The sequence below is a fragment of the Meleagris gallopavo genome, chromosome 7, assembly GCF_000146605.3.
Source record: "Meleagris gallopavo isolate NT-WF06-2002-E0010 breed Aviagen turkey brand Nicholas breeding stock chromosome 7, Turkey_5.1, whole genome shotgun sequence".
In the NCBI taxonomy this organism is placed as follows: domain Eukaryota; kingdom Metazoa; phylum Chordata; class Aves; order Galliformes; family Phasianidae; genus Meleagris; species Meleagris gallopavo.
In genome coordinates, this window is record NC_015017.2 from 4,066,563 (window position 1) to 4,094,154 (window position 27,592).

At 42.4% G+C, this 27,592-nt stretch overlaps 1 protein-coding gene across 4 annotated transcripts in view; it reads left to right on the plus strand.

The window, feature by feature from the left end:
• Positions 1 to 27,592, plus strand: part of ERBB4 (erb-b2 receptor tyrosine kinase 4) — a 322,379-nt gene that overhangs the window by 138,474 nt on the left and 156,313 nt on the right. For all 4 annotated transcript variants that reach the window (XM_031554101.1, XM_031554102.1, XM_031554103.1 and 1 more), the window contains exons 3-4: positions 4,836 to 4,970; positions 21,672 to 21,737. In XM_031554101.1, coding sequence (XP_031409961.1) covers positions 4,836 to 4,970; positions 21,672 to 21,737 — 201 coding nt within the window. The remainder of the gene's footprint in view (positions 1 to 4,835; positions 4,971 to 21,671; positions 21,738 to 27,592) is intronic.

Genomic DNA, 27,592 nt, shown 5'->3' on the forward strand with positions numbered 1-27,592 from the left:
AGCTAATGACCCAAGTAATCTTTACTTGAGATTGTGTAATTGAGATCGAAGGCTGTGCGGGGCTTCTAGCTGGTACACAGATTCCACATCCATGAGCTTCTCAGTATGGTCATTGAGTTGAAATGGAGAAGGTTAAAACTCTCATTTCCATTATCAAGCTCCCCCTTTCTCCCAATACAAATGTGACATTTCAATTTTACACAGTCGGACTCTTCTTCAATCATCTGTATAAAAATTTCAAACCTTGATTGATGATGGATGAGCTATTGTCTCCTAAAGCACACAGATCTCATTACCCTTAAGACATAGCTTATTAATGATAGACCTATAGTGCTTTCCCAGTGGTTCGTGAGCAATCTACTGTGCTAAGAGATCAAAAGACTTGGTTTGGCATGAAATTTCCAGGCCAAAGCCATTTTCACAAACAGCATCTCAACAGTTGACAGTGTTTTGAGGTGATACGGTATCTGACAACAAATCCCTGTCATCTGGGTGATAGTGGCAAGGCTGCAGCACTATCAGCATGCAAAGATGCTTCGGCTGTAATGGAGGCTGACCTTGGAAAGTAAGTGTAATTAATATGGATTGTATGATATGTATGTGCAGAGAACACCAGCACGTGGTGTCGTGTAAGAGGCAGCTGCTTCGTTAGGGGACAGTCACCATGGAAGGTATAAGGTGTCTTCTGTTTTGCTTTTGAGATTGTTACAGTGGGTGTTCATAACAGTTATCTAACCTAAATCCTTTCTGTTTTTCTGTCCACTACAGACCTAGTTCTTTTCCATCTTGTTGTGTCTCCTTGCAGTTCAGTGTGGCAGCTGGCTTCTCGTGACCAGAAAGGAGCTTTTAATTTATAACCTTCAATAAAAGTAGCAGTTTTATAACCAATTTTATAACTATTTTAGAACTGGATTGTACTGCAAAGTAATTGCCAGCGGCTCCCACTGCATATCAACACACAAGTTATTTGCACTTAAGGGTCCGGAGCAGGATGCGAGCATGTTTTGGCAATTGAATCCACTTTAGGAGTTAGATAACAGACCATGGGAGATTTTACTGTGCGTAAGAAAAAAAGCAGCTGAAGAAAATGCCCTTTTGGCAGGTGGATGAAAAGAAGTTCTTTCCATCTCCAGTGTAATCAGATGATATACGTGCAGAGCTACTGTCCATTTGCATCTGAAGCTTCTGGCAGCCAGTAATGTATTTTCACTGACCCCACTCAAACTTAGTGTAAGTGCTTTGAATTTAGCCCTTTTTGGATATAGCAGACCAAATATAAGTTGCACGTGCTGTACCTCTCCATGCCTCTATGGAAGTAGAAGAGGTTGGTGTTTCATGACTGCCAGAGACATGTATGTGTCACTGCTCTGTTGTTGGCATTGTAAGGTAGGTTAGCAGAGTACGTGGTAATCGTTCTGCTTCATCTCCTGGCTAATGGGAACCAGAAAATAGCAGATAAAATGGATAATACATTTCTGATTCCAGTCCCTGGATAAATAAGCATTTAATAGAATTTTAATAATATGCAGATGTAAGTTCCCCACAATCATTTGGCAGCTCTCCACACAGTAAGCAAAATAATGGCAGAAGTCAGTGGTGAGCGTGCTTGCTGCTTTATTTTCGTATAACTTGGGTGACAGCATTATACTGCTTTTAAGCCAGAAGACTAGCTCTAATAAGGAGGATAAGATTTTATTCACTTCGAACTGGCAAAAGGCCTTGGAGCTGCTCCTTTGCTCAGAGCACCAGCCGCAGCCCTGGTGCCAAAACGGAGGATGGTGAAACACGCGTGGCTCTTGGCAGCTTGCAGGAAGCCTTGCACCATCACCTGCCCCCTTTCCTGGAGAGAGCTGGTGGGACACTTGCTTCCAAATGCCCTCCTGTAGCTCTGTGCCTTGGAGCAGAATGGGAGCCCACGGGAGACATTTGCAGCCCATGCAGCTCTATTCTGGGCAGCAGGGCTGGGTTTGGATTAATTATTTTCCGGCGTCACAAAAAAATTGTGTTACAAGGCAGAAATACTCTCTTCTATAGGATATTTAAAGTATATGCTGCTGTAAGCAGTGTTTGTTCATGCGTCTTCAGCAGCCCTTAGCTTTGTTCTTTGCAGGAGGAATAAAGCCCACTGGTGGATGTGTTGTTCTGGCTGCTGTCTGTCCTTGGCAGGGCCCAGCAGGAAGGCTCCTAGCGCTGCACAAAGGAGGAAAAAGCCCTCTTGTGCCTGCTTTCCTTTGACTGCTCATCTGCATAGCTGGAGATCCCCGCCTTGCTCCTCCTGTTTATTGTTTAACTTTATCACCCACTTTCGGCGCTGTAAATTAAAAGGAGATGATGACTTTATGATGATGATGTTCATTATACAGTAACTCTTTTGTATATTGATTGCGTTTGTGCTTCATTTGCTTAACACGTACCAGGGTTTATTAGGTCTTTCCAGGCATTGTTCTTGCTAAGAGAGGGCGCAGAAGCTCGGAATGGATCTGAGTTTGTTAATTCACTGTAGCCAATACATCTGTGCTGATTTACACATGCCAAGGACTCTGCATGAAGAACCATACAATAGCAAGTGGGGAAAGGGAGGTAGAAGGGGTCTGAGTTTAGATCCGACAGAATGGAAGGAGCTGAGCAAAAGCACATGAAGGGTTGTCCTGAACTTGAAGTTTATGGCCACTTATTAGCTGTAAGAGCCCAGCTTTGATACTATTACTCAGATTTCTTAGCGCCTCGTTGCATGAGCAGACCTATAGACTTGAATCCTGTCACCTATGAGAAATGGTGTGGGTTGGGGCATTTCTCCAGGTTTCGGGGGCAGGCAGCAGATATAACAGCCATTATTCAGTGGTGAGGGAAGTCGGGCCACCTTCCGTGTTTGCGCTTCATAAATCATAGGAAAAGCCTTCAGTCAAGAGGGACCACTTTCTGGTTACTTTTTACACTGAAAAAATGTATTTCTCCTCAAATTGAAACTATTATAAATATTTTTAGAGTGAGGTGATACCTGATATGCAAGAATACATCGAAGTTTCTTGGATAAAGCAGAAAACTTGATAGGTATTGACATGAGTAAATGCTCTAAAAAGCAGAAGTGATGCCAACAGCAGGTGTTTAGGGGCACCAGCTGATAGTGGCACTATTTGGAGTCATGTGCAAGTGTTTCAGAAGCTATCAGGGTAGATTTCTCCATTTTTCATGGCTTGTTAGATGTTATTTTTAATCAAAATCTGGGCCATTGTGGATTAGCTAATCCTATGTAGCTGGGATGACACGGAGAAATCATCAGTAATCATGTTTTCAAGTGTGCTTGTGAGTCCCACTTTTTCCCCGGAGCAGAATTGCTAGCAGATGCTGGATGGCTGTGGGTTTTTTTCGGGGATCATAAGAATATCATACAGACAGTTCATCACTGTAACTAATCTGGGCTCTTTTCTGTATAAGATAATTATTATTGTTGTTTTATTTTAAGCTCCTTTTCAATGAAAAACCAAGCTTTCAAATCAGAGCTTTCTGAGAAATAGTTATCAATACTCTGAACCCATTAATATGGCAGAAGGATGTATTTAGAGATGATCCTTTATTTAATACGTTCTTCTACTGGGGGCTGCCTCCCTTCGTTGTGTCCTGTGTGCTCTGAAATGTTAAAAGAAAAACGCAGTAATTCCTGGTTGTTTGTCAACATTAGTATTCCCACTGAGGCTTGTAAGGGCTTTTATGGGAGATGAGGACTATCAGCACACCTGGTCATTGCCACAGTGCTGGAGATTTCCTCTTAATGTCAGTTTGAGAGGTGTGACACTCATGGCTGCATAGCACCACTTCATGTCATCGGAAGGTGCCATTAGTAACCAACCTCCAGCTTTTCTTTGCTGGTTGCAGTCTGACACTAAGTGGTGCAGGAGGCTTTTGCTGCCTTCCTTCTGCTAGCTTGAGTGAAAGATGCAAGGATTTTCCTTTGCTTTGGAAATGTAGGAGCCAGGCGAAGAAGATAAACACTCACCTAGAAAGAGAGTTTAGAAGGTTAAAAAAAAAAAAAGTCACTGCCCCAAAGGAGACCCCAGTTACATCTAAATAGCCAGAAGAGCTGAAGTCCTAACTTGCCTGTGACTGTTGCCCTGACTTGCTGTATCACTGTGATCTCCTTGGACAGAGGGCTGGGAGTCATACAAGAACGTGGACCCCATATTGATTTTTTAAATAGGTTTTATGACCGAATGTTTGATGAGAATGGAGTCATAGTAATTTCAAAGGTTGATAGTGATTCACTGGTACACAGAATTGTGTGAGGCAGTGCAGAAGAGCTGTGCAGCTGGGCTGTAGAGCTATATGGCAGGGCAGTGTGCTCGAACAGGGTGCTTCTCTAGACATCCTGACAACTCAACCTTCCTTACTTACTGTAGGATGAGAGTATTCTTACCTTTGGGGGAGGCACATCAGCTTATTCTATTATTCAGCTTTAAGTGTCCATATTTGTAAATGAAATGTGGCACAGTGTGACTGCATGTGTGTTTTGAAGTCAGTTAAGTCTTGGGATTTATTTTACCCACGAATAACAGTACTCTTAAACACTTGAATACACTGGAACAGCACAGAAACTCAGTCAGTAAGCTATCACTTGCTTGCCTGTCTTCATCAGGCTACTTCTGCATATAAATAAATGGTTCCTGTTTGCAAATGCTTTATGCTATTTACCATCCTGTTTTCAGTGTTAGGTGAGGTTACAGTGTGAATCTTCATGTTTGAATTCTGTGCCCTCTCTCTCCCATGCACAAAGCAACAGTGAACTTAATTAGCTGTATGCCTGAAGCCTTACAACTATGTTCTCTTGTTCTTTTGTGCAGAAATACTGAATGGAGGGGTGTATGTTGGCCAGAACAAATTTCTTTGCTTCGCAGACACCATTCATTGGCAGGATATCGTGCGTAACCCCTGGGCCTCCAACTTCACTTTGGTTCCAACGAATGGCAGCTCAGGATGTAAGTAGCAGTTTGATTCTTTGTCTTGTCATCAGCATAGCCTGACACAGTATAAATATGACCACAAGTTTGTCCCTGGTCCTCTGTTAAAGAGAATTGTATTTGTAGTTTTTCCCCTTTCACTACATTCTTCAAAGTGTGTATGACACTTGTAAGAACTCAGCCGAATCATAAAAACCCTGAATCTGTAGAGAGCATTTGTGAACATCATGCATTTTTTGAGTTTTTTTTTCCTCATGTGCTTTCTCTCTTCTGCATGTTCTTTTATTTCTGTTTATTTCTAATGCCACTATGCTACCACGGAAGCACAGACATTATTGTTTGTTTTGGAATTATTCCTGCTGCTTAGTCTGGTCCTTGAGTCACAATGTTCCGCCTATGGCATCACAATTAGCTGCTGGAGTAATTATGGTACAAGCTCACAGATATTCTCACTTGAAATAAGAAAGGAATCTGAAAGAAATAGCTCTTCTGTTATCTCGTGTGTATCTGTGAATAAACAGAATTTGCAAAGAGTGGGGTGGTATTCACAACATCACCAGTATCTCCGGGTTTAGTATGCTCTCTGTCTTAATGCTCTCATTTTCAAGCTTGTCTATATATTTTCATTAATCTGCTTGACCTGTTTTCCCAATTCCCTTCCCCAGAGTTATTCACCTTTAGATGGTTCTTGGAGCAGTAATGAATTGTAGTGGATTCATCAATGATACAGTGATACTAAGTGTTCAAGTGAAATATTTCCTACTGTAGGAAAATGTTCTCAAGATGCATACCATGCTCTTAGGCAGGACTCTTAGGATGTACTGAGATTGAAATTCAGGTATAGGCTGGGAGGAATCTATCTGAATTCAGGGATGACTCCAGAGCAGACATTGTTCTGGGCATTCTGGATACAGGGTTGTCCTGGATCACTTGCTACATCCTCGAGTGTCCAGCATGGATGTATAAATCACTGATTGCCTCCTTAGCTTCTGCAGCAGCCAAGAAATACCTTGAATTCTTCAGCTGCACGTTAAGAGTTCCGAAAACAAACAAACAATCTCTGGATAAAGACTATTTGATTGAGTTCCCTAATTTTAAGCACCAACTCGTTTCTAACGGTTTGTATTACGGTTGTTTTCTGTAAGAGCGGCTTGCTTTTATGTGTCTCACCTGCTACCCTCAAAGAAAGAGCACAGCTACTTGAGACGCAGCTTCCTGTGGGAGCCTGCCAAACTCCTCTGGTCCTCATCTGCCAGCTCCAGAGCTGAGGCTCAGCTCCTCTGCCTTCTGGCTGCAAACCTGACACAGTTGCAACACAGCCAGCTACCTTATTTGCATATTAAAAAGCTCATCACTGGCAGTGATCAGTTCTGAGCAGAACTGATGAGACCTTAGAAGGTTAGGGAACGCCTGTACCCTTTTATGAATCATTACTTCAACACAAAAGAGACTTGGTTGTTTTTCTGTTTTGTTCTGTTGTTGGGCTTTCTTATAACCTTTGCCAGCTCTTCCAGAAAATGCTTTTGCAATACTAAGGCAATAAGCTCTTTTAAAAAAGCAACCAACATCAGTACTATCCCTCTGAGCTAGCAAAAGTTCTGCTAGTGACTCCAGAGGAATCAGAACAAGGTCAATGCTGAGTTCTTTTGGAATCACCATCGGAAAATAATGAAGGTAAATGTTAGCTCCCCCAGCAGGATGAAAGAATGTATGTCTCTCTGTCCAGGTTACTGGGAAAAAGAAAAATCATTGGTTTTGAGCTGCACTCAAACATAGGGAGCTTTGCTATTTGTGCTAGATAAAACTGACAGATAGCGTAATTTCAGGGGTGATTCAGAGCTGCGTAATGAGGCATCTCCATTAACACAGCCACCCAAATCTTGTTTCTTTTCCTATCTTTGAAACAAAGTAGAGCCCAGTTGGATGGTATTTAATAAACATAAGTCTCCTTCTCCAAGAAATCAGACTGTCCCAATGCTATTCGTAAGTCTTGTGAAATTTGGTTTAATTAACTAAATTATTTCTTTCTCCACAACTTATATAGGTGAAAATCTGAACCCTGTTATACGGAAACCAAACAAATGGCTAAGGTGGTTTTAAAGTGTTGTTAAAGGCTTTGGGAAGCAAAGAAGTTACACACAGAGATCACCATTTAAAAGCACCTAAAATTAAATAGCTGTTCCTGTGTGTGCATGTATTTCTCACACATACACAATGTGTATATGTGTCTGTGTGTGCATATGTATATATATACATACACACACACGTATATATAATATAAGTCTTCGAACCAAATCACTCAAAGGATGGTGGAACCTTGTTACTGCAATCTGTCAAAAGGTAGGAGAAAGGGAGTATGTTACCCTGGTAGTTTTCTAAATAATTAAGGCAAGTTATTTGTGCTGGTAGAGAAAACAAAATGAACACTGAATTATAACCCTAGAATGGAAATCTCTGTGTAGTATCATTATGTGAGGATACATGCTTCTCGTATTTGGCTCATATGTCACATTTCAGACTCTGCAAAGCAGTGTGGGTGCTTGCTGGGCTCAGCCTTACTGTTTTTCCACTGCTGCAAATGATACTCAGAGCATCACAAAGTCTTTGGTACTCTTCTACATAGACTATGAGTCATGTGCTTTGGATCCAGAATATATTTTTACTATTTATTTTACATGAATTTATTACGTTACATTGCCTGAAGTCTCAGGTGCCTCTATCAAATGCAAATCTTGACTAAGTCCACTGGAACTTAGCGAGTACACTAAGTTGCTCAGCATTACTGAGAATACACTAAGTTCCAAAGATATCAGGAAGGCCCTCTGGGACTCTCTGTCAGAATATCTTGAAAAAAATGAATGTTTTTTACTGCTTATCTGGAAACTTTCACAGGAGAGGGAAAAGGTCTGTGAGAGCAGCTGTGTCAGTGTGTGAATGTAAATCTGCCAAATCTGCTGTGCCAGGCTCAACAGAGTCAGTATTAGTAGGAATTTAGGGAAGTCTGTGTAAATGTGTTTGTGTAAGACTGGGTAGGTGGATTGAGCTGTGTGACATGTGTGGCTCTGACTTGCAGGAGCAGAAGGAGAGCATCTGCCCCAGGAATGGTTAGAGCTCTTGCACTGTGACCGCCTCAGCATCCTCCCTGGCAGAGAAGGTTGTAGGACCAAGAAAATGCTGACTGATATCAGCTTCAGAACTAGATACTTAATGCTTTGAGCAGGCCCAAGCTTTCAGCATCACTAGCTTTGCTTCCAACCACTGATAGCTGACATCAGATCTTCCCTGAGGCCCTACAGAACACAGACCCCTGTTCAGAAGTGCCCAGTGTGCAGCACTTACTAGGTTTTCAGCTGCAGGAGGTGTTGTGCACCAGCCCTGGGCTCCTCCATCCTTATCCTCGGTGCGAGGTCCGTGTTGCAAGCTGTCGGTGCTGCTCTCCTCCCCAGCCACACACAGCAGCTTAGAGTGGTCCCACTTCATGGAGGAAGGCACATGCAGGCCTCCTGCTGCTCCACAGCAGTCAGCAGATGAAGGAGACAAAAGGGTAGAGTGAAATGAAAACGCTTTGAAATGGAACTAGTGCTTGTTCCATACCTTGGATCTGCCAGTTCTGTGCATATCTCCTCATTTACATCAGTGCTAGACAGAAGAGGATATGACCAGTGCAACTCCTGGGATGCTGCACTCCCTAGATGCTGCTCTTCTGATTCCCTTTGTCGCAGGCTTTTATTGTCATATCAGCTTAAGAAAGCAGTTGAAAAGGCCATAGTGTCTTAACTACTGTAATAGAAGTGCTGCGGGTATATGAATCCCAAATGCTGCTTCTCCTTTTTCTTTAGCCTGGAATGTATTCTACCCGTTGCTGCATGCTCTGATCAAATGCATGCAGAAAAGCTCGTGTTAGAAGCCTTTGGATTACACACTCATACTACTATGACGAGTACAGCTAGTGGCTGTGGGTGTGGGGCTCTGTGTGTACTGCTGCCACGCAGTCAGCACATGCACCAGAGAGCCTGCGTGCTTCAGCTGTGTGAGAGCAGATACCTCTGCACCTGGCATTCTGATTCATATGGTGAAATAATACACTATTTACTATTTGCACAGCATTTTCTTACTCATATCTTGCAGATGAGGCTTCTACAATGATTTGTAATTGAAAATAGTCTTCTCTTCCATGTACCTGTAATCTCAAAAGTGATTAACTGGGGAACAGAGTTGTCTATTTAGGTGTATGTTACTCAGTTTGTTTCTCCCATGCTAAAAATCTATCTTCTCTCCTTCTAAAAACAAGCCACAAATACAAGCATTAGCTGAGCTTTGCAAGAACATGTTCCCTTGTTGCCACATCCATGTTGGATTTGGTCTCCATTACATAGGTAGAGGCCTGCCCTTCAGAGCTGCAAACCCAAGGTACAGCTCCCAGCAAAAAATAAAGCAGGGAATAGGATTAGACTTGTCTAAAATGACTCTACATCGGTAGAACTCCTCCTCTCTGGTCAGCTGGAAGAGAAGTGTAGTGTGTCTGTAAGGCTGGCTGCTTTCATCTGTCCCTCCGTGTCCTCAGCCACCCGTTGGTATGATGGGAGCCCCCATGTGCCTGCTGCAGGTTCTCTTACAAGGCTCTCTTAAATCAGATTTTGCAGTGGATTTTGCTTTGGAAGTTTTGTTTGGCAGGAAAGCCTTAAGGATTTGAATGGCTGAGCTGAGGTCACTATGTGCAGCAAATAGCATAGATTGAAATAATAACAATGCGTTTAAAAGCACTGAAATCTATGGATGCATATTCATGATGGAGCTGGGAACTTTGGATAATAAAGATTAAAAGATTACTTGCTATTTTCAAAGGTAAAAAGAAAAAAAAGCTGCCTTTTAACAAATGATTCAGAAGAAATACTAGACAGAAGTTAACTAGTGCCCAGCTCCAACTGAACTCACAGCATTAAGCACATGTTAAAGTCTTGTCCTGAGCTGGAGTTTGTGCTCAGATCCTGTAGTGCACTGAGATCCACAGAACATTTTTTAAGCAGAACACCTCTGGTTGCTTATTGTTCCTAACGTGGTACTTCTCTGTCTAATTGCAGCTGATAATGTAAAGTTGCAGTTTCTGAGCTAGGCAGTAGTTTTACATTCTTGCCATGATGCAAAGGCTTAGTCTTCATCTGCGTACCTGTGCTTCAATGAATCCCACAATGTGTTTGAGGAGGACACTTCTTGAAAGTTTCTTCCCTCTCTTTTACATATCGATTCATAGGTTTCTTAAGGGTGAAAGAAACCTTTAAACCCTGCTAGCTCTGATGTCCTTCACTCCAGTGCCCCAAAGTACCTCCCGCTTGCCTGGCACTGATTCAGCACCTTTCTGAAGCACAGCTTGCCACCCCTCCTGGCCCCTTGAGGAGGTGTTGGCCATCCCTCAAGGAGCTTGTTACCTCCCTGCTGCTAGAAGAAATAATGCTAGGTGCTTTTATTTCTGATTTGAACACAGATGCTGTCGCCTGTTACATATTCTTCAGCTAGCTCCAAGAGCTCTCGAGTACCCTGCATTTTCTCCCTGCAGCAGTGGGAAGCACAGTGTAATCAGCTCACCTCTTGATATGATTTTCATAAGCTAAATAGACAGAGGGTCTCGTGGCTCGCACTGTGAGGCTTTTCTTTGCAGCTCTTGAATAATTTCAATTGCTCTTCAATGTAAAATATTTCTCAGTGTTCTTTCAGAATGGGAAAAACAAAGTGTTTTAGCCATAACTCTATAAAAGTGAAAATTGTATCCTTTGCGTTGAAGCTTCATGTGAGGAACCTGGTAATCAATCTATTCTGACATCCGTGTGTTTCAGACAGTCTTTGTTTTCCAGAAAATGAAGCCTGCACAACTGAACTGTGCAGTCCTACAGTTGGCTGTCAGAAAGATGCTTGGTGTAAGGGATCAGCTCACAGCCAGCCCAGCTGTCTCTGTGCTGCTGCTGCCCTGCACTGTCATCTGCTGGGGTTTCAGGCTTCCTGTCACCTGCATATTCTATTGCCTGAGGTTTCGGAATAGTTTCTAAACTTCTGTCTGGAATGTTGACAAGCATCAGTCCTGTGCTGATCCCTGGGGAACCACAACCCTGCTATGCTGTAATAGGTCTTACAGCTGCTTTTGGGGAGCTCTCAATTAACGGGTTCTTAATGCATTTTTCAAGTGTTTCATTCATGTTGAAACATACAGACAAATCTAATTAATAGTTTACCATTCAGACCGTGCTTTGCATTTTACTTAAAGGAATAGAAGATGAACTAGCCAGTGTCATGGTGCCCTACAAAGTCGGCTCTCAGTTGTCCAGCAGCAAGCAGTTTACATTGGGATTGGCTGTAACAGGATGCACATACTTGGATGGGGTTGAGCTGTCTGACATACTCATCTCTGCACAATATGCATTCAGTTGATTTGAACCAGTGCTGACTCCATATTTTTTATTGCTCTTTTACTCTGTGACTCTCTTTGTGAGCTGCTACCTACCCTATTGCCTCTGCTACTTACCTAGTACAGTTTCTAAAAGGATACTTCTTAAAAATATGGCAGAAACTGTAACAATTTGGCAAAAACTTAGCTTAGTAAATCTGTTTCTTTATGTCAGCCTACTTTAAGGCCTGATGGTAACCCTGATTTAATACAAGCTCTGGTTAAATTAATACAGCCTTGATTAAATGCCACCTTAGCAGTGGCCTTGTATTGTTCCCAGGGCACAGTAACTCACTGGTGGTATTGATAGGTGCAGTATTATCTGGAATTTTGTACTTAGGTCAAACCATGGGACATTTAATTCTGGAGTAATTACGTGATAGTTATGGCTACCTCAGATCCTTGCAGTCTCTCCCAAAGTCCCACCTTCCACAAGTTCTCAGTGATGCTGGGGCTAAGTTATGTCAAATGTTACATGTGCACACCAGCGTTTCCAAGTGGATTTTTCAAAACACTCTTGTACAGGACCAGACCTCAGACTACCAGTGGAAAGTCACCCTGGTAACCTGAGGAGCCAGGTAGCAGTGTGGTAGCAAGGATGGAGCCCTTTTGGGTGAGCAGCTGGCTGATGGGTTGGACTCAGGGGGTTATAGTGAATGTTGTTATGTCAGGCTGGTAAGTAGCAGGGTTCCTCAGGGCTTCATTTTAGGGCCAGTTCTCTTTAATGTTTTCATAAATGACTTGGATGTAGAACTCGGATGTAGAAGATGTTTTGTCTAAGTTTGCTGAAAATGCGAAATTGGAAGGAGCTGTTGACTTGATCAAAGGTGGGGAAGCCATGCAGAGAGATCTAGACAAATTGGAGAGCTAGGCAATCACCAACTACGTCAAGTTTAACAAGAGCTGGAGCTGGATTCTACACCTGGAAAGGAGCAATCCTGGCTATCCATATTCACCCCAGACTGGGGGATGAGTTGCTGGAAAGCAGCCGTGCTGAGAGGGATCTGGGGGTCGTGGCCCCAAGCTGCAAGAGCTCAAGAAGCATTTGGACAGTGCTCTCAGACGTGATTCTTATGGGTCCTTTCCAACTCAGGATACTCTGTGAGTCTTTTCCTTGGGTGGCACTGCTAAAAATGCCATCAGTTAGCAAAGACTCATGAGAGCTGAATGTGTTGTGGATTTAAGAACATGGAGAGCTTTCCTTTAGACCAGAGTATGCCTCCTTTTCAGGTGGAACAGTAAACAGTGAACATGTGTCAGTCAGAACCAGTGGTACCCAGACACATGTGAGCTGACTGCCTTTTGTCCTGTTATCTTGCAAGGTATTTTGTTCTTGGAAGCACAATAGTTCTGCCCTGAAAAACTCCACAATAACAGCAGTGTTTCTGTATTCTGGCTGAAGAAAAGAAGGAAAGTGACTAATTCACTCTTAAAGCCAACTTTCAGAATAGCTGGTGTATCATTTTCGGTGTACGTGTAAATTGGAAACTACCTACAGAGAAAATGGCATTCCAGAAAGTATGTGCTGAAGACATTTGTTATTGCAGAGCTGGTTAAATTATAACCTTTCATTGAGGTGACTTGAAGTTCAGTTAACATTTTAAATACACGTTTGGAGAACAGCGAGGAGGGCCTCCATGTGGAGATAGTCCTGAACGCATTCCCTGCATGAGTGTCACTGGGGCAAAGCCAGCAGCAAAAGCTGTTCTTTAGCATCCTCTGAAAGCTCCTTCCGTGTGGAACACATCAAGTGCTCGCGATGTGACGTTTAAGCAGCAGTTGCAGTTTCATGGATATCTCAGTTGGAAAGGAAATTTAAATCGGAAACGTCCAGCAAGTCCTGCCACTTCTTGTTCAGTTTGTGTGGAAGGTGCTCATCCTACCATTATGGAATCTCATCAGGACAGAGGTTTTTTACTTACCTGGACAAACACAGTAACAGAAGGAGTTTATTTTAAAGGATAGTTTTTGCTGGGTCATATAACTGAAGATGGAGGAATACATGAAATGCAGGGCTTGTTCTGCGTTGGTGTAGTAAGCTGCATTGCTTGAAGGTGATGGTAATGCTTTTCCTCGACTCGAGCAGTGTTTTGAATAAAGGGAATCAGTTTAGTTTCCTAATAAATAACTTCAGCCAGTGTTTTCAGAAGGGATTTGTCAATTGGTAAATGTCCTTGAGACAGATTTGAAAGGCATGCAGACCTGGCTTTTAACGGAAATATGCTGCCTCTAACAGCTGAGTTCACGGAATGAAAAGTAAGAAGTGCAGGTATACCTGGCTAATGCCCATAGATAATGCTGGGAGGGCACAAGTCCTTAAGCTGCCAGAGCCTAATCCAGGGATCTAGCATAGGAGCTGCTGCAAAGCCAGGGATCTCAGGGTGTCATGGGCACGGAGAGGACAGGATGGGGAAAGCCAGCACTGATGATCTCCATAGAAGCTCTGAAATGGGCATCTCTCTGCATTAGAGGGATGCAGATGCAGCAAAGCTCCTCAACCAACCCCATCTCTCATACAGTTCTGTTTTAATGTCCTCCTCTCTTCTGACAGAAGCTGTGGGGAGAAGGTCATCCCTTTGGTGGGCCAGTGTACCAGGCTCTTGTGTAAAAATACTACAGCGTGGTACTTGCTCTGTAACTGCAGAATTGAAGCAGTGCTCCACGTTACAGTTTGTGGCAACTCCTGGTAAATGCTTATCTTTTAAAGGCAACCTGTGTGTGTATAATGTATTAGTGTGCACCACCTGTTTATAAGCAGATTGGTGTTTAAGCACTATATTACACAAGGGGGAGACTTTCATCGTAAGTGAAAGCATCCCTTTCCATTATAAGCAGCTTGCTTCATCACAAACACCGGTGTTTCTTGAAAGTAGGAAATAAAGCCCAAATACTCCAAATATTTAAAACAGTCTAATTGAACGGTAATTGGCAGATTTGTAGTGGGTGGGTGAGTGGAATGGCTCTTTCACAGCAAGCCACAGCTGCTCTAGCTAGCTGCCTTTGAAGAGCTGCTTAGAGAAGGAGAAGGAAAAGAAAGACTGAAAAATCAGCTGCTTAATTGCACCTAGTAGTTCTTGAAGCTGCTGTGTGCCTCCACCCTTTGGAAGCTGGGCTGCTGCTGCTCTGCAGGGTGCAGGCTTTGTACTGCTGTGCTGAGGGACATCTGTGGGCAGCCTGCTCCAAAACACATACATATAGGGTTTGCGAGTTGTTTAGTACAAATGGGTGCATACAGTGTTGGACTTCATTCCCAATTCGCTGCATTATATCCATGTGACAAAATGTCCATGGGGTCACCTCTGTGCAGATCTCTGATAGCTGGAGATAATCCTGGAAATTGCACTCTGAAATCTGTTTGCATGATTATTTTCACTGGATATTTGCGCATTGCAAAACACTGAATGTAAGTAGCGGAGTATATACCCAAGCATTGTTTTCCAGCAGAGGAAGGGCCTCTGTTGTCCAGTTATTGTTTTATAATAATCACTTCTGTTTGGGCAGCCAGAGATACGTTTTGAATAAACAGTTATATCTGAATAAGCATATTATGACACTTATCCAGAGTTTATTCAAAAGTGGACTCTAAATTTCATGGGAATGAAGAAATTCTCTCTGGGATTTCCACTTAGTTGACTCAGAATGGGTTAAAATATCAGCACACCCAGCCAGACTCTAGAAGTATTGCATGGCATCAAGAAAAAGTACAATGAATTTTAAAAGCCACTTCGATTCCAACTTTCCATTTCCTTTCTCTGTGGTTATTACTTTGTTTAAAAAATGAAAATTGTATGCCCCTCTGTTCAAACTTTATTACTGCTTTGGCAGCATTACTAGAACATTAGTAGAGGACGTTATTTTGATTTATGTGGTATTGACTTAGTTGATCTGTTTGAGGAGTGGAGGAGTTGGTATTAAACAAGCACTTGCACATCTCTACGTTTGGCATTTACTTTTCAACGTGTCTTTGAGTTGGCTGAGCACCTCCTTTGAAGAGTTCCTCTAGCAGCACACAGATTTCCCTCCTGGGCTTACACAGGAAAGACACCTGATGGATCGTGCCATCTCCTCTGCCACAGAGGAAAGGCCCAGTAAGTAACGGCCCTGTGTTTGAAGGTAGCTGGGGCTGTTGGTCTGTGTGCTTTAAGGCTGGCCCAGATGAGGCAGGGAGTTCCATTTCCATCCCACATGGCCCCGTTTAGCGGCCCAGGTCCTGCTGCATGTGTGGAAGACTGTGTGGTTGTCTGTGGCTCACAGAGGGTGATGCACTTCATTAGTAGTAATGATTACAAGGGGAGATTCCTGGGGGCTTCTTGCTCCTGATGAGCCTGCCAAGCAGCAGGTATAACTTGATCTATCCTTTTTGCTTTCTGGCTGTGTCTCCCAATTTGCTTGGGATCCCTATGTGTGTGTTCAGAAATGCATTTGATGCTGATTGGAACTAATTCACCACTACAGTGGTGGGGGGGTTGGCCCGCACTGCTCTGTGCTAACAGCTATAAGCGGTGATAATTAATAGCTCCTAATTGCTTAATCAGTGTAAAGTTTTACACTATATCATATGCGAAGGTTTTTATGTTCTGTGGGTGAGCAAGCCACCAATTAATGCATCAAGTCGTACAGCCTTACCAGTGCTGTCAGTTCCAGGCAGAGAAAAATAGCTAGTGTCTTCATTACCCCCCTCAGGTCCCTTTCTGCACTCGTTCCTGTGGCCTGAAGACATTTTTCTGTAGCAGCTGAAGTAACATTACAGAGCACTTGCTATCAGCTCGCAGCTGTCAGTGATAAATACAAATTCACTGGCCTGAGCCCGTTCAGTGCTGCTGACATGCTCTTCTTGGCTTTCCATTTATTCCTTTACCTCTGGTGGCCAATCTCTCTTAAAATCAAAAGTGCCTGCCACCAGCGTGTCTGCTGATACTCTGTAATTTCAGAACGCTCAACAGATTCCTGGTCCCCTACGTGCATGAGCACTGTCTCCATCACACATTACTCATGGAAACGCATCCTCTTTGGCTATTAGTTTTTGTTTGCTCTGGTGCCGGTTGGCGTTTATCTCCGCTCCCTCTGCCCTGCCTCTCCCTCACGCTGTCCCCAGATCTCTTCTTTTGCTTTCAGTGCCTACCTCTTCATTTTGTAGACCTATCTCCCACGCCAGGTTCTTTGCAACTGCCTGTGTCCCAGTCCCTCTCCATTTGTGTCTCTTTTCCTATCTGCTGAATAGAGGTGCTGAATGAGGCTGGATGGCAGACATGGAAGTCCTTGTTGGAGACATTAGTTAGCAGAAGTTTGCTTTCACCTCAGCTATTTTCCACAGCAGCAGTGATAATTTCAGTGCCATGTACAGCTTGTTAGAGAAAAGCTTGGATTTGACTGGATTTTATTATCCCGTGTAGCAAAACTGTTTGGTGGTAACATCCCTAACATCCTGAGGTTAGCTGATCTGAAATCGGCTAAAGCAACGCAGTTCAATGGCAGTACAGGATTGGGCCCTTAGATTTCTATGTCCTATACACTTGTATGGAGAGGAGGAGAAAATGAGCACTAGTGTTCTTGTCAATGCTCTCTTCTCTTACAGGAGGTTGTACTTTCTATTGCAAGGCAAATCTCTTCTGCTGTAAAGGAAGGAAATCCTGAAAAGTGTGAGGGTCTACGATGGCTAGCAGAGCGCTGGTAGAAAATGCAAAATTATTTTAACTTAACAAAGAAGTGTGAATGAATGAGTGTGTGATGGTAGAAATTGCCACACAAGGGCACAGAAAGCATTACAGCCTGATAAAGGCAGAACAATCCATCACAAAAATGGTGGCTTTAATTCCCATTAAAGCTGTGCTGGGTGTTTGAATTATATTTTGATTGCTTTTTATTTTCCTGGACCATAAAGTTAAGTCTTGAGCATCCTTTTGGCATTGCTAGCACTATTGCAGGAGAGAAGTTTTTTAGGTTGAGGGTGAGTTTAAACGAAGAAGCTAATAAATGATTTATGGATTTTTTGATAGTTAATCAATTTTTTTAGACTGTTAGCCAAGTAAAGAGCTTCCTTATAACCATGCCTTGTAACAATCAAAGCCACTGTTTTTGGCTGTGTTTATTTGCACTTCAGTATTGGTATGCTACGGATAGGCTAGCGTTTATTAATGATTTATTAACCTGGTAGAAGCCATCCATAAATGCAGGCTTTGTACAAAGGGAGACGTTTCTTCTCTTATTTCTGCTTTCCTTCCCCTACTGAGAGGGGTCTGCTTATGGCAGCTGGGATAGCTGTTGGGGAAGAAGCAGCATTCTCCGTACTACAGTGAGCTTAGAGCTAAGAGGAAGACTTCATTTTTCTTGTCTTGTCAGTAACTTAATCCTCTGTGGTTTTACTGTTCCTGAAATAATAAAGTCAGTCTGGAGACAAAGGAAAGCCCTTCTCAATTCTCAGGAAAGCACAAGGATAAAATAACCTTGGTCTTTCCCAGTCTAGCGAGCAAGCTCTTCCTGCCTGTGACTTTCTCCATTCAGCAGAGCAGAGGCATCTTCCACAAAGAAAAACCTACCCTGGAAGTTATGACAGTAGTACTCTGCACCAGGCTCCATCATGAAGATAAGTGGCGTTAGTACTGGCCTATGAAGTTGAGCCCAGGAGACAAGGCGTTGGTTTTCCACATGGAGTTTGCCAAAGCAAAACTAATTCTCATCCTCTTGTGGACATCTGCCCTTTCTAAGTTTGGATTTCATAACAAACTCTGCAAAAACTTATGTAAGCCTCCTTTTAACTCCTTCCCTCCTTCTCTGCATTCTAATGAATAAAATGTCATCATCTATTCAAAGCACTTCTACTATTCCAGAGCAGGAATACACTGTAGCATTACTTCTGTGGAGGGGGCAGGAGGCTGTTCCAGGTTCTTCCTTTCCATATGTCACTTATAAAGAAGATAAACTCTTTGGCTGATGTGTCTTCACTAACATGCAAGAATTCAGCAGGTCGACAAGGTTGCATTTATAGAGCCCACTGGAAATACTTCTTTGGGCATATCTCAATTAATTCTTAAATCACTCTTTGATTCTAATAAGAATATACATAATGCCTAGTTGCAGCTGGACTTTTGCTCATTTGGGCTGCTCTGTTAGTGCTGAGTGTTCCTAGGTTCATCTGGTTACAATTTAGACTTCGTTTTGCTCTTGGTATCTTGATGCCAGAGACCAGTGCTGCTAATACCAGGAAGGAGTTCCCTCTTTTTATTGGCGGTTGCCTCAGAGCAAAAGGAAAAACACTTCTGCAGTGTCATGGTTTCTTTTTCTTCATTACTTATTTCTCTTAGACATTGCTGATGTATGTTGGTAGGTTTTGGTGTATTTTAGAGACACAAAGAATAAAAAAAAATAATCTATCTTATGCCAAGAATCATGTGATAAGTTTTTCTCAAATCTATGTTGGCTCACTGCAATCTAAAAGAAATATGTATGGAAATAACTGTGAGAAGTAGCACAGTAGTAGGACTTCATCAATCTCTTGGCCAATTGATTTATTATTGTTTAAGGCTGACATACAGATCTGATCATGCGAGCTGTTCCTCCCATCAACGTTCCTTACACTCTGGGCTGCATATATTGACTTCCGTGGGACTGTTTTTGTGTCAAGATTTACAGAGCTGATCTTTAATGGGTAGTAATCTGTCCTTATTACAGTGGGAAAACCAGGTGAAATACTGAGTTATGGGAGGGCAGAATCTTGACCAGTTCATATTGAGAGCAAACAAACTTATTTTTCTTTTTAAAGCAAGAAACCAAGATAGACACATTGTTTGGAGTTTGGTTCTTGTTTTTAATTCTCAGCCTATTTGACCTTCAAAGGACATGTAGTAATGCGATTCAGAAGTGTGCAGCCTACCAGCTCAGCTGCTAGTTTTTGTCTGTGCAGTTGAGAAAGGTGAAAACAATGAAGCAGAGACTTTGAGTTCCCAATGAAAAAACAGAAAACTGGCAGCCTTTTCCTGCTATTTAGTTAAATATCTCTATTTAAATGCAAATGATCATCTGACACTGTCAAACAAAGTCATGTATCAGGAAGCAGGCATGCAAGTTAAGAAAAAAAATTAAATGATTTTTGAAGATGCTGGATCACTTTTATTTCCAGGAGTAGCAGTATTGGCTGAGCATGTTTTTAGTTGCATAGCAAGGCTCAGCTCAGCACCTAGGAATTTCAAATCTGAAGGTTTTTATTTTAAGTGGAGCTTGTGCAGTAGTGCAGGAGGTCTCTCTACATAGAGGGCACTTGGAGGCATGATTGAAGTATTTTCTGTGTTATCTCCCTACCCATATTGTGGTGGAAAGCCCAGTGCATGTGGTAGGATTCAGAAGGGGGCTGAAGTCAGGAATAGAAGGGGCAGAAATGAAGGAACCAAACTGGTTCCTTCTGCCTCAGATAGGGAGCTGTGAGCAGGCTGTGCCGTGCTTTACATTGTGTCCAGATGCAAGACCTGTAGCTTTCCCCCTGAACTCCAGACCCCTAGAGCTAGACTGACATGAGCTTTGACCAGAGGTAAGGATTAGGCAGGAATCTCCTGTCCTTAGGTTTCAGTTCCTCCTTTGCTTTCTCCATCAGTGATGCTCCATCAAGGACTGAGCTAAGGCAGGTGCAGAAAGGTTATCCGAACGTGCATCCATCCTTCTGCCCACTTGTCCTTTTGGTCAGTCTTTATAAAATGTGTTGTTTTTTTTTTCTTTCAGCAAGGTGTGTGCCAAAACCAGGAAACAAATTGTATCTTACCAATTGCCTGTCGAATGCTCTTCCTTGGATTTGCTGTTTACCTTACCTATCCTATTCTTATAAATCAGTATGGATGTGTTAGCTTACTGCGCAGGGCTCAGTAGCCTCTTAATAATCATAATAATTGTTATTACTGATTAAAGTTGCATTATTCATGCCAGATGGAGTCTCCTCCCCATCAGCCAGAACGAGTTTGCATTATGTAGTTATAGAATATTTCTGATCTAAATAAACAGATGGCAGAATGTGACAGCAAATTATGTGCTGGTGATGTCAGCAACAACGCTCCCCTGGTATAATTGCTTTAAATGAACACAAGTGCAGCAAGGAGCTGGTAGCTTTAACAAGGTAGTTGGCATACAGTGTGTAATTACTGCACAGCATAATCAATAGATCATCATTGATATGCAAAAGAACCGGTGTTAGAAAAGCAGCAACATGAAGTTCAACTTGATGCAGCTCTAACAGTGGTTTTACTCAACTATGGAACATATTGTGTGTGTATGCTGCCAGCAAAGGAGTGATGTTTTCTTTTGGCTTGACCCAGCCTTAGCTGAGAGACACTGCATTTTCTCCAGCATTGGCTCCCAAGTCAGAGCATCTGGAAAGTACTTGATACAGTGCAGGGTGTAATTGAGCAGCATTAACAGCAGCTGCCATTAGCACAGCTGCAAAAGGTTCCTGAAGGCTTTGGTAAGCTCGTGGATCAAGTTCAAGGTGGGAATTCACTTCATAGATTTTTGGCAGTATTCAGTGATGAATACAGGTTTAATCAAAGGCAAAGCCAGGTTACTGCAGTCAGAAGAGTAGTGGGAAAGCTCCTGCCCTTCAGGAGGCAGAAGGAGTTGTCCATTCCTTGGCCATGTCCAGATGGGAGCTGCAGGATGAGGTGTCCCTTTGCTCACCATCAGAGCTGGCATGGGACTGTCCGAGTGCTGACTCAGGTAATGAAACCCACAGCTAGAGAGTGTGCCAGTCCTTCTGCCTGCTTTCTGTTTCTTTGCACAGCGGTTAGTAGTTAGCTGTGAAAGGGAAGGCTTGAATTCAACAGCCTCCTCAGTGCAGGATTTCAGTCCTGAATTACTGCGTAATGTTTGTGAAGGCTGTGCAAGCTTTCAGGAGGGAGGTTTGGCTTTTGATCGCTTGTCTTCAAAGTTTACTGCCTCGTTGTTGAGGTGAAATTGAACACAAGATGAGATGGGTATTTGCTCAGCCATCCTTTGTACCATGGAGGAATGAGCAAGTCTTACGTAGGGTGCACAGAGAACAGCTCTGGGTGATGAAATTGTTCCTCATCTTATGCTTCTTTTTTCATTTTAAAATGTCTCCATCATATTTAGCAGACCTAGGGATTTAGAGTATAAAGTAACCATACAGGTCTGACACCAATTCTGGTTATTTATCTGGGCTTTTTAAGGGCACTGTTTCAACCTTTGTAAAGCATAAAAACCCTCCAAAGGCAAGATGGACCCTTCTGTTTAACTGTTGCTGAAGCCACATCTCTCATCTCTTCCCATTTCTTTCTCTCCTAAAGGTGGTCGATGCCACAAGTCCTGCACAGGCCGATGCTGGGGACCCACGGAGAATCACTGCCAGACCTGTAAGTAAGCCTGACTCTGAGGGCTGAAAAATGAAAGGGATCCTATTTTTTTTTTTTTAGTTGTGGAGAGATACTGTGTATTCTCCTTTGTGCAGCTCTAAAATATTCCAGGTTTTTTTTCTGTGGGTTTTTACCAACTGATGTTCTTATTTTCTCTCCCATGTGAATTTATGTTTTTCTTTCCTCTCTTGTGATTTCTGAAAATGCTTCAGCTAACGTGAATTCTCTTTTCACTTCCTGGTGGCAACATAGAGCGTGGCTCCTGGGAATATTGATGGGTATTTTGGAATACACTGAAATGAATTGGGATAGAAGAATCTACTAGGTGGATTCAGAGATCTTTAATGATGGCCTGACACTGGAAAGTTCCTAACACCAGAATATTGTTAATTTCACTGGGAGAGTTAGTTATCTTGTAGAATTGTTCTCTTTATAACAACTCAAAATGTAGTTGAGTTGTACTGAAAGAGAATAGTGATTTTTTTTTTTTGTAAAGGAAGTAATAAGTGAAGGGCTGTTCACAATGTCTGTCCTCTTGAATTTAGAGAGCATTAAAATGAGTAAGAAAGAAGAACGTGTTGAGAGAGTTTCTTCTTTGTATGCTTTCAGTTCCCCCAGAAAGGCACTAAGAAGCTAGAAGTGCAGTCAAAATATTAGCAAATAGAAAAGAGGAGAAAACTGAGAGCTTTTCCTACAAGTACTTCCTTTTTTTTCCTCTTGTGGGAATAGAACTGTTCTTTACATTTTCTTTCCATCAAACTTAAGATGATAGAAATTGGTTGGGTTTACTGGAGTTAATGAAGTGGTTGCTGATACCTCCCTTACGTGAGCACAGCTCTGGCCCGTGCTCACTTCCTTAGCTTATGGTAGGAGGGATTAACTGCAAGTGCACCAGCTAACTATTTGGTCTTAGGTTAGCCCAGTGTCATCTGTCCTTTTTGTTGGAACTACTAGAAACAGTGCAACCATACCTTTTTTCCTTTTTTTTTTTCTTCTTTTCTTTTTTTTTTTTTTTCTGCAGTAGTTGGAACAATAAATTGTAGGAAGTAAGAAATGGTAAATAGTTTGACATGAATGGTTTAGGGGTGAGCACAATCAGGAAATCCAATCCAACCTGTCTATGGCATCACGAAGGGTACAGCCAACAGATCTGCATACTGGAGGGTGCTTCTTCAGCTACATCATTTGATGCTGCTGGCAAAGTTGATGGCAGTTATAGTTCTCCTAAAGCTTACATGTTTATATGTTACTATTTCATGTTGAACTTCATTTGTGGGGGTGAATAAATTTGTTTTGAGACAGATTGCAGGAATAGCTGTTTAATGAAGCATATTCTTGTTTGTCCAAATTGAGCTAGCACATCTCCTTTCTGTGCTGGTGGCCTTTGTGAATGCTGCAAAGAAGTTGCTGCAGAAAACACCTCTTTATGTCAGGGTTATGTACTCAAGTATGTAGAGCAAAGGGACAGAACCCTAGTTGACCACAAGGGTTTTATATCACGGTCAGATTAGACTTAATTGATGGTGCTTCTTTAGGCCTGTTTATCTATCTCTGTTATTCTCCCCAGCAGAGGTAGACTTATTTGGGCATCATGTGGTTATCTCATCAGAGGACACTGCAAAACCTTGGCACTTACATTGTATAAGGACGACCTGATCCTGGCTCAGGCCTTCCTTCCAGCCAGGAGAGGCTCCAGCCTCCTTAGCACTGGATAGGCCAGCTGGACTCTGTGGCAGTTCAAGTCCACGTGGCAGGATCGGCTCCCATGATCTCAACCTGCACAAAGCACTGCTCTCAGATAAGTGAGCTGATTTGGTGGATTAATGCAGTAATACCAGGGAGAGCAAAACTTATCTGCAGGGTTGTGGAGTCTGGAGCTTAGCAGAGCTGCACGGTAGTTTTGCTCCCGGAGTGACAGCTCTCTCTTCCTCCACAGTGACTGCCCTCTCAAATCTAAACAGAGGGGATAGGCTAAGGCAGGACCATGGATTCAAGATAATTAACTATGGGTAGGCACATGTTATCTGAGTTCCAGGCAGATGTACAGATCACACGTTTCTAATTTGAAAGAGCTACTTTACATCCTTTTACCTGGAAGCACACTATCAGCATAGTTCCCTGTGTTCTCCTATTGTCAGAGATAGGAGCTAATTTTTGGTTGTATGTGTTCTCTTTGCCTCCCTGACCTCTTGCTCTAAGTGAAAAGCAGGACTGAACAGAAAGGCTGACTGTTGGGCTGTCAGCGAGCAGTTCTTTTTTGCAGTTATGCAAAACTTGTTCTTCTAGAAAACCATCTGAAACAAAGAATATGAATAGGAACTCGAAGCATAAAAACCTTAGTGGTGTTAAGCTTTTGCTGCCTTCATTTCTGACTTTAGAAGACATGCCTGGCTTTCAGTATCGTTACCGATACAAGCTGGAGATGGGATGAGTGGTATCAAACATTGCATATACCTTCACCTGGTCACGTTGGGGATGGGCATCTTTCAAATGCATACAGGAGAGCATTCAGCAGTACTGCTTCCCAGTGTCAAACTGTTTTGTTCGTCTGCAGCAGCTTGTCTGCATTTAATAATTTCACTTTTTTATGCACTCACTGAAGCAAAAAATTCTAATGAGCCCCCTTCCCAAGATAAGATTTAAATTATTCTCCTGGGGAAAGGATAAAAAAAAAAAGAAAGATCGTAATCCCTGTCTTTCATTTCAAATTGCATATGGGGGAAAAAAATAATATCCTTTTGTTTTTGTGTGAATATCACCTACCTATCTTCTTCTTATGTTGCCTTCCAGCTATGTCTCTCTATACGTATGTCTCTCTATCTGAAACGTCACCTGCATCTAGCTCTGTCCTCATGTCTCTCTAAATGTGACAAGAAAACTTATGTATTTAAGAAGGCTATAAATGGGAAATTTTAAATGAGCTGTTCCATCAGGAGTTGGAACAGAGATAATTTCAGGGTAGTGTTTTATGCAGTTAACAATCCATTTTTCTTTTATAATTAAAAACTAGTAAATATTAATCTGAAACAAAAACTGGAGAGTATTCTTTCTCTCCGTGTCATGAAAGGCTAATGTGGAGTAGCATAAAAAGCATCTGTTTTTCACATAGTATTGGGCATTCACTATACAGAATGTAAGCCACTTAAACGTAAGAACAAAAGCATTTGGAAGTTACTGATCAATTTTTCTAATCTGTGCTTGGACTATTACTGTTTTTGCTGTTGATTTCTGTTTGGAGTATTTGTTTCATTTCCATATGAAAAGAAATTGCAACTTTTATAAATGGAATATATTATTTTATTAAAATGACAGATTATGCATTTTGTCCTAGAGGAATGTAACCAAAGGAGAAGAATTCCAATTAAAATAGAAGCCCACTAAGGGAATGCAAACAAGGGGAAAAGCCTTTAAATCAAACTCTAAACACAAACATTCAGCAAATGTGCAACTCTCTGTGACTGTGTGTGTGTACAGGAGTTGGCCGGAATGTAATTGTATTTATACAGTCTTTGTGCAGCTGATGGTGCTGAGAAAAAAGAAGGTGCAGATGCAGTAAGTACCCAATTAGAGCAGCAAAAGGCAGGCGGGAGCCTGGTGGGGGAGAAGGAAAGAGCTGAATCGGCAGCTTAGATCAATCAGGGTAACCTAGCATTTTTGCTTGGAGACAGCATTTTTAATTAAAATCCTTGTATTTCACTAATAACTTTGCATGTTCGTAAGACTTTTTCATTGATTTCACTTTCTTCCCCTTTTTCCCTTCATAGATTTATAGTGCCCTGACATAATTAAAGATGAAGGGAAACAATAAAAGAGGCCAATTAATTGCACACACACACGAAGTGCCCGTTCCACCCCGTGCCTCACACAGTGTTTTGCTATTAGAGTGAAATACCAGTGAAGATTGACAGTCAGCCTTCTGCTCACCCCCGAGGAACCAGCTCCAATGCATGGCACATTTTGTCAAGACCACGAGCATTACACCACTAGAACAGCTGCAGGAACTGAATTGTTGAGCTGTTATTGGAATCTGAACAGTCAGATGGTTTCTGCACTTCTAACGATAACATGGTTTTTATTTTGTCCTGGGGAAGCACCTTTGCTATGAGCTGCCTTGAGTGAGTCCTTCAGAAGACTCAGTCTCTTTTGCTAAGACGTTTTCTGTCTGCCTGTGTTCTGCACTGAGGTTCTCTGACAGCTCCTCCTCAGAGCTGGGCCCTCAGCAGCAGCTGTAATGCAAATACAGCATGCAGGGGATAATAAGGTATGCTGTGGCCTTTTCCTACAATGAAATTTTGGCATTTCTGTTGGCACTGTTTGCTTTCCCAGTAAAAGAAACATAACAGAAACAATTAGGGAAGAAAGCAACAAGCCTTGGCTGCAACTGTAGATTTTGCAGGCTGCTTTATAACTTTCTAGTCCTCAGGAGAGCTCAAACCATGCCCTAACCTGAGCAGCTCCATAGGGGCTGTATTCAACCAGTGCCATATCAGAAGCGAGGAAGCACTTCCTGAAGTCACAGTGCTGAAAGGGGCTGTGCTCCTCCACGTCAGTCCTGGTGCTCCTGCATGTCACTGCTTTTTGGGAGGAAGCAAACTCTGGAATGGCTTGCAGCTGGGGCTCTTCTTTTTGCTCTTTTAACACCCTGCCAGGAGCCTTCTCCACAGGGAAGCATGGCTGTGCGTCCTGGTGGGCATCGTGGTTCCCAGCAGCAGCTGGCACTCGGGGGATGGAATTATAATTGAGCTCATTAGGTAGCTGGGACTAATTTCCTGCACAGAGGTGCTGTGCACCAAGACTTCCCAGATTTAAGCACAGCATCAAATTGCAGTGGAGCGGCAGCAGAGAGGAATGCTTTTTATCAGCGTCCCGCTGGTAAGCGGCCGAGCTGTGCCACCGTGTCCCCTTCTTTTTAGTTGAGTATGTTAATTATATCTGCCTGAAATTCGCCTCCTAAGCTGTGGGCCTTTAGTGCCATTAAAGAAAAAGCAAAAATCTGTAAGACTGCAAGGTGGGATCGGTGGGTGCTGCTGAGGGAAGCAAGTTTTGTGTTCTCTGTCCTCTTGAATAGAGAAGTAATGAAATGCTTTTAGCAAAATAATTAGCAGAGGTTAGTTACAGAAGTAGAAGAGGTTAGTTATTAGAGGTTAGTTATTAGAGGTTAGTTATTAGAAGAGGTTAGTTCAGAACAATCTCTGCTCCTTCTCAAGACAGCTGGCAGCACGTCTTCCTGACATTCTGTCGGTGTATAATCCTGCAGAAAACTTTAGTTTCTTCTTCTGTAAAATAAAGCCCGAGGCTATAGCTGCAGTGAGGGAGATATTCCACTTGTTGACCATTCTTTGCCCAAGACTAAGCCCTGTTGTATGGTTTCACTTAAATTGCTATCCTTGCTGGTTGGTAGAGTTCTATACCTGTGAATGAAGGCTGGGTTGTTACTAGGAAAAAAGTGAGAGTAATTCCAGATGTGCTCCAGCCTGAAAGTTGTACTCTGTTCTGTTATCTCATTGCCTATTTCTGAAATTGATTGCCAGCAATAACAACTTTTGGCTCTCAATTTCTGCATACTTAGTGTTGCAGTTCTTCACGGAAAAGCTGATACAGAACAGGTGTGCTCTTCTGTTACTTTGTCATTTGTTGTTGTTGCTCCATGTCCATCCGTGAGCTGTTTATAAATCTGCAGTAATTTGAAATTAGTTTTCCACCTGATTTTTCCAAGGGTACGTATTGCTAAAAGATGAGAAAGGAAGAATTTCATGCAGTGTTGTTTTCTTGAAGATACCATCGAGATATCCTGGAAGGAAACAGTTACTAGTTGAAACAATTACCTTAAACCTTAGTTTAGTGGAATTTTTTCT